This window comes from Apteryx rowi, unplaced genomic scaffold (assembly GCF_003343035.1).
Source record: "Apteryx rowi isolate R43461 unplaced genomic scaffold, aptRow1 scaffold_240, whole genome shotgun sequence".
In the NCBI taxonomy this organism is placed as follows: Eukaryota; Metazoa; Chordata; class Aves; order Apterygiformes; family Apterygidae; genus Apteryx; species Apteryx rowi.
Genome location: NW_020448753.1, coordinates 573,595 through 586,857, shown reverse-complemented (window position 1 = coordinate 586,857; position 13,263 = coordinate 573,595). Strand labels below are relative to the sequence as shown.

Genomic DNA, 13,263 nt, shown 5'->3' with positions numbered 1-13,263 from the left:
TAAGAACTTCTTCTGAACAAGATTTAGTCAGATTGTTACTTAAAAGATAGTGAAGTTCATGAAGATAATGAAGGTAATGTTTTCAGCATACATTTATGATCTAAGCTTTGCAGATGGATGTTTCTGAGTTTCATATTTAGTAAGAATGCTACTACTTCTGATGAGTTCTTCAGTAAGTGAGTTTTGCAGTTCAGATAATGTGGGCTTTGTAAGGTAGAAAAACATGTATTTTTAGAGGTGAAAAAATCAGCAAGAACATTGAATTGAACATGCAAGCAAAATTTCAGATAGTTTACATTTGAGTGGAAAAGCATCTTAAAGTTCTCCCCCCATTTAGGTCCAAATACCTTATTTCAAAATGTACCTAGCCAGTGGTCTTTTGAGCTGCTAAAAATCAGATGCTTGTTTGAAAGTGCTGTATTGTAAGATTGGGGAGAATGTTGATTATTAATGTTTTGTTACATCAGCTTCAATAATTCTTGGTTTACTGCCTGTTCTGTTTTTAACAATTCTCAGTTCCTGCTTCATGGACTAAATAGACACTTCCTGTGCATGTATACAATATTGTAGCCTTTGATAATTGAACTGTTTCCTTCTGCATTATATTTTTTGTATGAAAGTAAATACCATGCAATTGCATGATAACAAAATAAAAACAGGGTCTCTGAAGCTTTCTAACTGCTAGAACTGGTTGAGTCAGTGTAGCTTTTTGGATGAGATTTTATTTCTTAATAGCTTATGGGAGGAGATTTGCAGAAAGAGCAAATGTGAGCTTGTGTTGTTGAAACTAGGGGGATTTTTACTGCAAAAATTACAGTGATGACATCCCACTCTTTACTTTAAAATGTGAATCATTGCTACTGTATGTTTCATGTGTCCTTTCTGATCAAAGATGGGCAACCATATTGTGCAAGATTCACTGTAGTCATCTGGGACACTACCTTATCTTTGCACTTACTATGCATTTGATGAACATCATTCCCTTATCACTGAATTATAAGTGATATTTGCCCACTTCAAATTGTAAAATGTAGTTCTTTGTGCTACTGCTGTCTCCTTGCTTGCACTTGTACTTTTTATACAGCCAGTAACAGCACTCTGATGAAAAATGAACAGACGAAATCAGTGTGTTGTCAAATTAGGAGCGTGTGTTTAGCCCCCTTGCAAATTTATCTGTCAGTACAAGTTAATTGGAATAGAAATCCTTTTTAGGTAGAATATATTTTGGGATTTGCTAAGAAAAGAAAAAAAAATTGTTAGTGGAAAGATACTTAGAGATATTACTCCTAGACAGTTCTAGTGTCATTAGAGTGTATTTATCAGAATATTAGTTCTTCTGGAAAAATTGATATCTTCAAAGTGAAACTCAAACAGGAAAAAAATGAATGAATATTTTATTTTTATGTATATCACTGTTACTCTCTCATTCACCTGAACATTCTCATTCCCTCTATATTAAGTCTGTGGTGATGTTTTTCCTAGCCTCACATTCAATGAACTATCACTATCATAATTATCTTTTCTTGTGGGATGAGTTGTGTGACAAGTAGCCTACATGTTTACCCTAAAAGAAAATCTGAGAGTCAAAAGGTTATATTTTACCAATTTTATTACTGACAAAGTTTTGCTGCCCCTTTTCACATCTGGAAAAGAATCTCTTTTTCTAGAAAATCAGCTTGCTTACTTCGTTTTATGCCAAGAGTCTGTAGTACAGCCAGGGAGCGTGATAGTCACAGTAGCTGTATGCTGTATTTCTTCTCTCAAATTGGTTCCAGCAGAATTCTCAGTGCAGCTGTAAATGCTCACAGAAGGGTTGACATCCTCTATGCCTTTTCACTCTGCAGTGAGGAGATTGCTAACAAATATAGCAATAAATTCCATGTTACCACTGTGAACTCCACACTATGATTTCCTTTGTTTATTCCCAACACCTGGAGGTTCTTCTGTTTAGTGATGGTCTCTAGGGCTTCGGACTCTTTGCAAAGCGATTAATTTTTTTTTATTGAGGGAAATGCAACTACTTTATTTTTTCTAGTTTTAGCAGTTCTGATTTTCTCCTAGGGTGATGGTTTAATTTTAAACCCACATGTAAACTTACTTAGATTTTTTTTGTTGTTCAAGCAATTATTTTGATAAACTGTCATTCAGTATTTAAATAACCATATGGTAGCGCTTTGTACTTCTCTAACACATCCACTTGAAAGACCTCAAAAAAGCTTTATTTTTAATGTTAATCACTTTTAGTGTTGTGAAAACACACAAAAAAACTTTCTTCCCCCTTCCCCGGATCCTCTCCCACTATCCGACATGCTTTTTGAAACATCTCTGAGGACAGATAGATTTATCAGGGAAGTGCTTGGGTTAATCTGGGTAATGAACTATGATTTTTTTTTTTTTTTTTTTTTTAGTGCCATGAATATATAGTGTATACAACCATACTTCATAGCCATAGTCTTTATTCATTGGTCACTGTGTGGATGCCTGTCTGATTTAAAAAAAAAATAGTGTTCATGAAACAGCTGAGGAACTTAGACCTCTGAAATAAAAATTACTGGGAGGAGAAGGAAGAGAGAACTGTTGAAATATTTAATGCCCAAGAATAAAGTGAAGGTGATGCACCTACTAAAAATTTTGATATCTCAAATCTGCCTGGGTGGACCTTCAAATGTGCAAATTGTTAGTCTCATTTCCTGTTAAAATTTGGTGCTCTAATTAGTGTCATAATCTGCTCTCTGTTATCCTGCAACTCTGTTGATGCTCGAGTTGTGCAGGCATAATCAAAAGTAGGACATGAAGTTGGCATGACTTGTTAATAGCAAATAAGTGTTTTTCCTTGGTAAAAGAGAGAAAATGTTACAGACAGTAGGCCCATAAATTAAATATGATAGTCTGGTGACAATCTTCAGCACAGGAAATCCTTAAAGTAAGCATTGCGAGAAGCTGAGGGGCAGTAGTCGGGGAGGGTCGCTTTCTGATCTTGTTATACCTTGACTCCCAAGCATATAATACTGGTTGCAGTCAGAGGTGACTAGATGACATGGAGTTCTTGTAGTCCTGTGTTCTTAGCAGTAAAATGATTGTTAGAATAATTAAAAATTTTTAAAAATAAGCAAATGTCATAATATATGTAGATTTTATATTACACAAAAAAAAGACAGCATGCATCTGCTACATATATTGAACTACAGTTATTTCATTACTAAACATTGTACCTCTCAAAGCATCCTCAAATGTCTTTATTTTCAAACTATTATTATAAATGGCACTGACCAGTTTTTGTGACTACTGATGTAAAAATTAAAATAATTTTAATTTGTTTCACCATTTTGAAGATGTCTCTCAGCTTTTACTATCTTGTTAGACGACATAGTACTTTAGGTGATTTGTAAATCACATGAAGTGTGATAAGTGATTTTTATATCTGGAATAAATTGCTTGATAAAAGGAATGTCTTCTAGGAGATACAGTGAGTCAGATGAATTGCATTTCCAGCATCCCGAAGGATTAGTTACTCTTTACTCTCTGCTCTGATCTCTTACCAGAGGTGTGTTTTTAAAAATCAACCAAAATATCTGAAGTATTCAATTATATGAGAAAAAACAAATCCTTTTACTCTGTTGTTAATATGATAGTCACCTTTGACATCTGCTGTTTTGTCTTGTTTTGTTTTTCCCCACAAGAGGAGCATGATAACGTATGGTTATCCTGCTGTTTCAGAGTCATTGTCTAGATTAAATGAGTAGGTTTCACTGGCAGTTTTGCTAGAACTACCTTCCAGAGTCCTCCTGTCTGCTTCAGTTTTTACATGAGATAGTTACTATTCAGCTGATACTGATACAAGGTAAGGATAGAAGTAAGTGCGGCAGCTAAGGGTAGAAGTCCAGCTAGCCTGCCATCTCGTCTCCCACCGCTGCCGCTACAGATGCCTGCGTTGTGTTACTTCCCCTTAGCCTTAAATCAACCTTAGCATGTGTGCCACGTCCTGTGTTTCACATCATACCGCCTGTTTGTTTCTTGAATTTAATAATTCTTGTACTTCATGTCATAAGTCATTGTTCTTCTTTGATAACTAATCTCACCAGATACCAGTTAACAGTATTGTTCCTATTAAAATTCTAACAGAGGTTTCCAGAAAATCCTGTTCATCTCTCCTAACCAGTAAGGGCATGACGGAACTGATGGAATACAGTTGTGCATATGCAGCTGTTCATTAGTAAAAAGGTTTAAAAAAATAAAAATAAAAAAGGAAAGATCTGCTTTATGTTACTGGGTGGTGATGTCTAGGCAGTATGAAGCTTTTAGATTATTAATTTATCCTGTTTATTAAGTTGGTGACTTTATTTGTAAAGTACTATACCAATAGTTAAGCATATTTAATGGGTAGTAGCTTCTGTTCCTTCAGAAGACAGTATGGACATCTATGCTTTAGTAGGGTTATTAGACAGACATGTCTAATGTTTGACAGTAAATAATTTTCCTGAGGCAGTAAAACTATCCCAACAATCTCTTCAGTCTCTAGAATTGTTTATATTTAAATGTTACTGTGTTTTGAAATTTAAGCCCCCATCCTGAGATTATATGGTTTTGATCTTGCATGACTTAATCAAAATAGATTAATCTGGGTAGAGTTCTGTTTCTGAATGAATTTCTGTTCCACCTGTAGGAAGATCACTTAAGACTTTTATTATTATACCATTATTAAACATTCAGCCTCTGTTTTAAGTGATTTCATGTTCAGGCTTCTTTTTCTTCACACTTTATTTCAATTAATTTTAATTTATAGCACTCTCCAGCGGGTATTATGTCACACAAATCCTTGATCAAATCAGGAGCTCACCTCTAAAACATTTCTGAATTCTTGAGCATCAGATGCCAAAATACAACTCTAAAATTACAGAAATAAAGAAATAATAAAATAGCTCCACTCAGTCTAGTTAAATTGAAATCAGTGTGTTTTAACTCACCGCATTTAATTAGATCAACAGGAAGAAAATCTTTAATAAAGTGTGACTTTTCATTTTATTCTGTTTTTGCATTGTTTCCACTAAAAAGATTGATTTTTGTTTTAATTGGATTATAATAGTAAAACAAGGTGATTTACATCAAAATATAGCCTTTTCAATGAATGGATCATTTCTGTTCACTGTCTAAGCAAACAGAATTTACAGTAAAGGAATTGTATAGTTTATTACTCATTTGGATTCTTAAATTCTTTATTTTTTGGGTTATAAAATGATGAATGCCATTTGAACTTATGCAAATCGTATATTGTGGTTGGTGACAAGTTGCTTCTGAGAAAAAATCAGGATTAAATTAAAATATAAAACCAACATATTTTAAAATCACTTTAATGCAAAATACATCTTTATAAAAATAAATTGAATATACTGTAGAAAAAACATCTGTTAGATGAAGACCCTATTATATGTAGTTTGAAGGTGTTTCTGGTCACTGTATGTCTCATTATTTCAGAATATGAAGGTGTCGTATTTAATTTTTATTTCTAGATTAAAACAGGAAATTCATTCCTGCTTTTTTCAGTTCTTTTTTTCTTAATTTCAAATGAATGGCTTACCTGAAGTTGTAATACTTTAGAGATTTTAGCAACAAACATAACATTAAAGCTTCATGAATGACTGGATGCACCAAAAGTAGACTGAAGTCTGAACTAAAATCAAATTAACTCAAGTTAAGTTAGAGCTATCAAAAGTTTACTTTCATTACTTCAACAACCTGTATTCACTTTGCTGTTCAGTGAAATCCACTCAATTCTGTAATTTGGTTTTCTTTAAAAATATAAAAATATTTTCCTTTTTGAATATCAATATTTTTAAATGTAATTTATGAAACCAGCTTTATTAGAGTCATGTTTAATTTCATTTTTTAGAGATTTTAGTGAAAATATCAAAATTAAATGCTGGACTCGATTATTTTCTCATACTGATTCTGCAGTCAGGTTTGGAATGCATGTGTGTGTGTGAGGACGTTACCTACTTAAACATACTGTTTACTTTTGTTTTCCCTTTTGAAATTTCTACCTACTTCATTCTAGAATGCATTTGTGGCATTCCGGACTCACTATCAAAGAACTAATTGTGTGTAGTAGAATATTGATAATAGGGCTTTTTTTAAGGTGGCTTTAAAAATATTTTGATTGCAGATTTGCAGCATGATTTTGATGAGACAGTATATTGTTGTTTTTAACATGACAGTCATAGGATATAACAGATATGGCTCTAACTTTTAAATTGTTGCAGCATGAGTTGTCCAGTAATCACAGTATAGAAGCAAATTAATTGAATTATTTTCACTTAGCAGAAGAATGATCAGGTTTTTTATTTCTTTATTCATATGATTGTATCACTTTGTTTGCTGCTAACATCTTAATAATATATTTCATTTCTTTATTAAGTAACAAGTAAGGACAAATAGGAAAAGAAGGAGGGGTTTATTTAAATAGGATGCTTTGCATGTAAATTACTTGGGTAAATGTCATCAGGAAAAAATATTTGGAGGCAGTGTTGGCTAATTCGAAGGCAGGATTAGGAATGAAGACTTCTGACTACTGTTTTTGAAATTTCCACTGGTTCCTTCAGCAGACATGGTATTTCCTTGCAACTGCAGTAAAATTCTATAACCCAACTGTCACCCCTTCTAAGAAAGTTGGGCTTAGTATTTGTGAGGAATCTTTAGAGCTGAGCATGTTCTTCACAAGTGAAACAATTTTACTGTGATATGTTTTGTGCTACTGCCTTCCAAGTGCAATATAACGTTGTTGTGAAGTCAGGACAAAGAAATCATTTATTCAGGAGATTTAAAATGCAGTGAGATTTTATGTGATTGCTTTAAATAGTGTATGCAGGGACCTGTAGTATTCTGCAAATACATTGTGCTGAAAATGGGGAGCAGTGTGCAGGTGTCCATTTATTTAAATGAACACGTAAGTATTCATGTTAACATCAGTTTAATAATTATGCAAAAGTGATGGAGAGGATATAGTGTGAGATTATTTATTCTGTTGATACTAATCTGATATTTGAAATAGGAATTACTATAGATGTATCTCCAAATATTTTTTTATTTTAATTTCCATATTTCTTAAATAACTTCAAGTCTTTTTAATGTTTTCGAAGCGTGCCTTTTGCAAAAAACAGATTTCTGAATGAAGTCCAACTTGTGAAGCAGCAAGCAGTTGCTGGCCCTCCGGGTGATACAACTTCAGAAAAACCTGAGAAGACAAAAGATAACTTAGGAAGTCTGACATATCAAGCAGACAAGACAGGTACCGCAAGTGGTGAGTTTGGGATGGAATTATAGATCAAATTTTAAAAGGTAGATAAGGAATTCTGTATATGTATTATTTTTTATAAAGAGGTCAAGGTTATAAAGAAGTAAGAGTTATGGGACCTGTGTTTTAGTCTCAACTCTGCCATGAGCTTTCTGTGTTTCTTCAGTAGTTAATTGAACTTTGTGTGCCACAGTTTCCTTAGCTAGTAGTGTGAAGCAGGGATGGTGTTGGTCCTTTCCTACTACCTGGAGTGCTTTGAGGGTGAAAAAATGGCAAGAGACTTTTGTAAAACAGATACAAAAAGTAAAGCCAGAGCTAAAACAACAATTCTAATTCTGAAATTGTCACACTATTGTTGTTTCATATCACTTGCATCTCTCTTGCCACTAGAGGCGAGGTTTTGGTCTGTGGTTTACAGTCTGTTTTATTTCCAGTGCTTATTCATGCTGTTAAATGGAAACCACAGCCCAACTGTGTGAGCTTTTCCTCTGTCATCCATAGCTTATAATGGGCTAAGTGCTCATGAAAGATGGGTAGAGAAAATAACCACTGCAACAATGGACACTACAGTATGTATTAAATCACCTATCTTAAATAATACACTTGTCCAGCCAAAAACTGGCATGGCATCATAAGGTTGCAGGACACATTGGCCACAGTACACATTGTGAAAAGTACATTTGTTTAACAATAAGCATCACTGGGCAGGAATGATAATGTTCAAGTGTAGTATGGTTCTACCAAAATAAGTGAGTGCACTGGTAATATCAACAGAAACCTTACTTGACAACTGTTTTCTGTTGCTATCCAGTGTGGCAAGAGCCTGCTTTTATGGAGTGACCTTCGGAAGAGTTGTGAGAAAAGCATGGTAGAGCATGCAGATAAATAGGGAAGCATTTCAGAGCCTTCCTCTATGCAGACAGATGGTGGAAGGCAGCTCAGGCTGCAGCACAGGGGTCTGTTTGAAGAGCTTAACCCTGAACCACATCTGCCTTGCTTATTTTGCAGTTCTGGCTAAGTATTTCTTTCCCGTGACTCTGAAGACCTGTGAATTACATGATCAGTTGCACACATACATCTCTCCACCTTCCACCCACTATTTCCTTCACAGTTAAGGCAGTTGGAACTTTTCATTTACAGTCTTTGATATTCTCCATGTGGGTTATCATTTTGCTTATGTTCAGAGTGGACTGTTCTTTCCCCAGTGTAATTTTTGTACTTCAAATATTTCTGTCACATTACTGCTGTTATTAAAGGAAAAAACTCAGGTAATAATATGTTGAATTCCTCTTGTTTCCTTCTATTTGAGTTTTAAATTTATACTTATAACATTCTGCCATTCCTTTTATTACAGGCTGGACCAGTAGCATGAATATTTCTACAGTTCTTTTTCTAAGTTGCTGTGTTCACTTGCTACAGTTTTGCCAAACTTTAACTATTTGTGCTGAAATACTTTGCTTGGTTAGTTAAGTGATTGGGCAAAGCACCTGAACCTAGGATTTAAATGGGTGAGGCTGGGACTGGCTGGGCTTTTCAGGTTGGGTAAAGACTAGGTCTGGGGGGAAAAAGTTTTGGGAAATATAGACTCAGCAACTGAGTAAATTACAAAATTATTGAGTTCATCTTCATGGTATCCTTGCGAGGAAAAGGAAATACAATATTCCTGTTCTGTAGATGTGAAGTTATGAAATACAGTTTTCTGAAAAAAATAGAAGGCAATCATATCACTAAGAATATCATGTATGTTATAATACATATATGCAAAGGAACAAGTGGTGGCAAAGATAAATTTAATTTTGGTAATTTCATGAATTTTTAATGCTTGCTGTTGCAAATTTCCTTGTAAAGCAGAGATGCTATATGTAATAGAGTGGACTGTGCAATGAAATCTCTAGCATACTGAAATACTTGCCTAAGTTTGTGTTAAAGCATATGGTTGATGCCTTCTTCTAAGGACAACACTGAGTTCTGCCACCTACTGCAGTAGATTCTAAATTATGTCTTTGATTAATTGCAAAAAAATGTTTCCTGCTTCCTACTCAGTCTAACCCCACTCTCCATTAACAGGTAGAAGAGGTTCTGGTCCAAAAAAAATCCTTGCTGCAGGCAACAAGAGAATGTTGAGCCATGTTAAACTGTCTAACGCCCAGACCACACTCGTGGCTATGGCAAAGAAACATGGCATTGCTTCACTGCAGTTGGATCTCATGCCTCTCCTCGCAGGTATTATTCTGTAAGAAAGGGCTGGGAGGGAGAGGTTCACTAGTGTACCGCCTGTCTCTGAAGCACCCACACTCATGAGTCTGCCTGGTGGAATCTGTCTTGAAAGATCTCTAGGGAATTTCATGTTCTGTCTAAAAGCTAGCTAGTTAAAATAGAAAATAGTTTGAGGTATTAATTGGGATTTGGTTTTGATCTGGAGGAGGCTGACTTGTTTAGAGTTCTGGGTGTTCTTGTATTCTGTTTCATTCAGAACATGTTGGAAGTGGGATACTGGTCAGAAGAAAGGGTAATTTCTGTGACTTCTCTTTGACTAGATTAACATTTGTTATTAATATATGTTGTTTCATTTTGGTGTGTAGCGAGTTAAATCTCCCCTTTTATTCTGTGCATATAGACAGCAATAGTGATATGTCATGGAACACAGAACTCAGCTGCTGGGTGTATATAAGGATGTGGCAAAGGAGCTTACTCAGGTGCTGCATCTACATGAACTGAAGTCACACAGGGCTACAATATTTCGGAGGTGCTTACTTGCTGCTTTTTTTTTTTTCTATGCATGGCATCTAATGGGTTCATTCAGATCAGTTTCTTTTAAGCCCACTGTAACGCTCTATCACTAAGAAATATGTTCTGATAGGGAGAAGCATTTTTGCATTAGTTTCTAAGAGCAGTTCTTCCTCTGCTGGCTTTGCCATTAATTCCTCGTTAAGCTTGGAAGAATGGCTTGTGAGCCTCAAAAGTTCATACATTTTTGCCTGACTGTGTGTCTCCTGTCTGCACCCACTGACATTACTGTGTAGTTGTCCATGCTCCTTGCAACATGAGGGTGGCAAATCCTGGAATAGAATTTGAAAGAAAACAGCAATGGTAGTTTAAGTTCCATTAGAAACGCAGGTTGTCAGCTGTCTCTGGGGTTGTGCTTGTTCCCTGCATACAAATTGGCTGTTGGCTGTATCTTTTCCCATTTAAAAAAAATTATGGTTTAGGACTGAAACCTCAAACTAAAAATATATTGAGTGACTATTTAACTTCCATAGTATCCTCTGTAAACACCTTTGGTAGATAGTAACTTCTATGTCCGTATACTGTCCCCTGATACAGCAATAGACTTAAAGTTGTAGGCTCATTTCTCCTTGCTGTCACCTGTTTACAGAAGGAATGTATGAATATACTGTGATATTCTCAGACATTTTTGTAATAGAAGCATGCTCATATCTTAGCATGATGTGCAGGTTTTTTTAGTTGGAGCATTCTACAGAATTTGAGTCAAACTACTTTGTCATAGTTCCTGTCCCACTTAGATGGGACAGTGATTGCCACTCTATAGCATGTCCCTGATTCCCCAGAGTCAAAATACAAGGTAATTCTCAACATCTGAAAGCTGCAGAAATGGATATAGATGCAGTCATTCTACTCCAGTATTTGTCAGTCCACTATTTACTTTGCAAGAGTCAGGTATTTCAGCACTTAGAGGGACTGGCAAAAAATCTTGCTTTTTTTTTTTTATGCCAGCATTGTTAGAAATGTGCTTTCACATACATTTAACTTAAAGATAGTGAAAAATAGTCTTTTATATATATATATATCATTTGGATAGGATATTAAACAAATTAATACAGTTCTGAACAGCGTTTTGGGAAGATGCTTTCATAAAGAACTGAAGCATTCTAGGTGAGCAGCGTGCAACTTTCTAAATGAGATTACACTTTACACTTTTTAGGTAGAGCTGTCACACCTATAAGTTAGTGTTTTGGCAATTCTCATAAAATACTCCACACTAATAGTCTTAGCACTTCCATAGTGTTCGCAGCTTGTGTTATATCCATCAAACGAATGATGGCCTGAGAACTGCTTCTTTAAAAAATGTTTGGCATAACGTACTTGCGATTTAAGACAGACATAGCGGAAAAGTTAGGCATACATCTCCACAGGTTGCTAGGTGCAGCAATAGTATTTAGAATTTGAACTTGACTTTGGATAGCAGAGACTTAACAGTTAAGATATTTATACTTGTGGGACCAGGAAATGAAAGAAGAGGGAAAATTAAATCTGACATGTTAAAATGGTGAATGATAAAGCCCATTAAATAACAATTTTTTTTTTAAGTGTTCACTTACCTTTAACAAAGGTTTGGTTGTGATGAAAAATTTCTGAACTGCTTTAATTTTTGTTTGTTTGAATCTTTTGTGTGTTTACATCTTCAAAGAGAAATAAGCTTTTCTGTGCTTTCAGGAGCTAGCCAAAGTGGGAGTCCTTACACCATTTGGAGGCTATTTTTTGCTCACCATAAAAGATAATATTTAAAGCAGTTAAAAATATACTTTTGCTTCATTTTAATACAATCCAATGGAGATTTTTAATTGATTGAATCAAATACTGCTGCCTTGATGGAACTGCTTCTATAACAGTATTTAATCTTGTGTGTTTAAAAAGGGGAAAAGTCTGTGATCAGTCGTCTGGAAGAAAATAATCCCAAAGTTTTAGATGCCTATGCAAGTTTCACTGTAGCAATACCTCTTCTGTCTGAAAGACAAAGATATGAATTGAATCCACTGATTATAAAGATTCGCTCGGCTACCTGCCTCCCAAATACACCTGTACCAATAGAAGAGCTGCAGGTAACACATCCCACTGTTTTCTTTCTGAAGAATTCCCCTTTCTACCCATAAGTAACTTTGCTTAAAATGTGGGCGCGGTTTTAAAGAGAACTTTGCATATTACATGTCAAGATTTGTAGAATATGACTAACATATTTCCTGCAAAAGAGATGTGGCCAAATTAGTGCCTATGTATCATAGGCATTGACAGCAAAACAACGATCCTTGTGTTTTCCAAGGGTTATAGTTTGTATTTAGCAAGAGTATTTTGATTTCTGAGCTGTGGATCTAGCCAGGGAAGCTAAATCAGCTGTAGTGCTATACTGTTTGAAACAATTTGTTGATAAATCAGTATCTGTTGACTTTCTCATTAAAACAACTTCTGTTCCTCTTTAAAAAAAATCAGCTTAAAAATGGTGAATGTTTCACAGCATAAAAAATGCTGTTCATTGGTGAGAATGTAGTCCAAGACTTTTGGCCTTGCATAAGGCGCTCTCAGCCTTTGTAAATTTTGAGAAATGACTTAGAGAGGAAGCATGTCATCTTGTCAAGAACTTTAATTTTGGGTGCTGTTTTGTAGCACCACCTGAGGTAGAATTACAAGGGAATTACAAGTTACATCAGCTTGGTCCTTAATGTTAGGGTTGTGTGTGGGGGGGGTGTTTGTTTTTGTAGTGAAAATAGTTTAATAATCTTATGTCAAGAACTTTGTAAAAGCACATATAGCTATGTGTGGAATTCCACATTGCAGTGCATTTATGACTTAGACTGATCAAATTGACTCAGCATTTATGAAAGGTAACTGGAAAAATATTGTCAGTACCTATGCAACATAATAAATAATGGAAACAAAACATGCCAAATAGTTCTAATGTAGTCTGGGGAGTGATCAGAGAAGTTTTGACTTTTTCCCTTGCCAAATGCAATATTGTATGAACTAATTGTTGCAAATTAGGAAGTCTTAGGATAGTCCTTGACAAGGTAGTCTCCATTCCCTGCAGGCTGCTGTAATGCTGATGGACAGCTGCATAGAGGAACCACAACAGAAGTATTGTGGAATGAATCTCCCAATTTTCTTCCCCAAATTCATAAACAAATGGCTAATAATGGAGATCATTTCCTAACTTTTAGCTATAGGCATTTATTCTAGGCCCT

At 35.2% G+C, this 13,263-nt stretch overlaps 1 protein-coding gene across 1 annotated transcript in view; it reads left to right on the top strand.

Moving 5' to 3' along the window:
• The window catches only part of KIAA1257 (KIAA1257 ortholog), a 42,519-nt gene that overhangs the window by 10,530 nt on the left and 18,726 nt on the right, over positions 1-13,263 (top strand). The window contains exons 6-8 of the mRNA XM_026066399.1: positions 7,134-7,294; positions 9,356-9,511; positions 11,945-12,129. Of these exons, the coding sequence (XP_025922184.1) occupies positions 7,134-7,294; positions 9,356-9,511; positions 11,945-12,129 (502 nt within the window). The remainder of the gene's footprint in view (positions 1-7,133; positions 7,295-9,355; positions 9,512-11,944; positions 12,130-13,263) is intronic.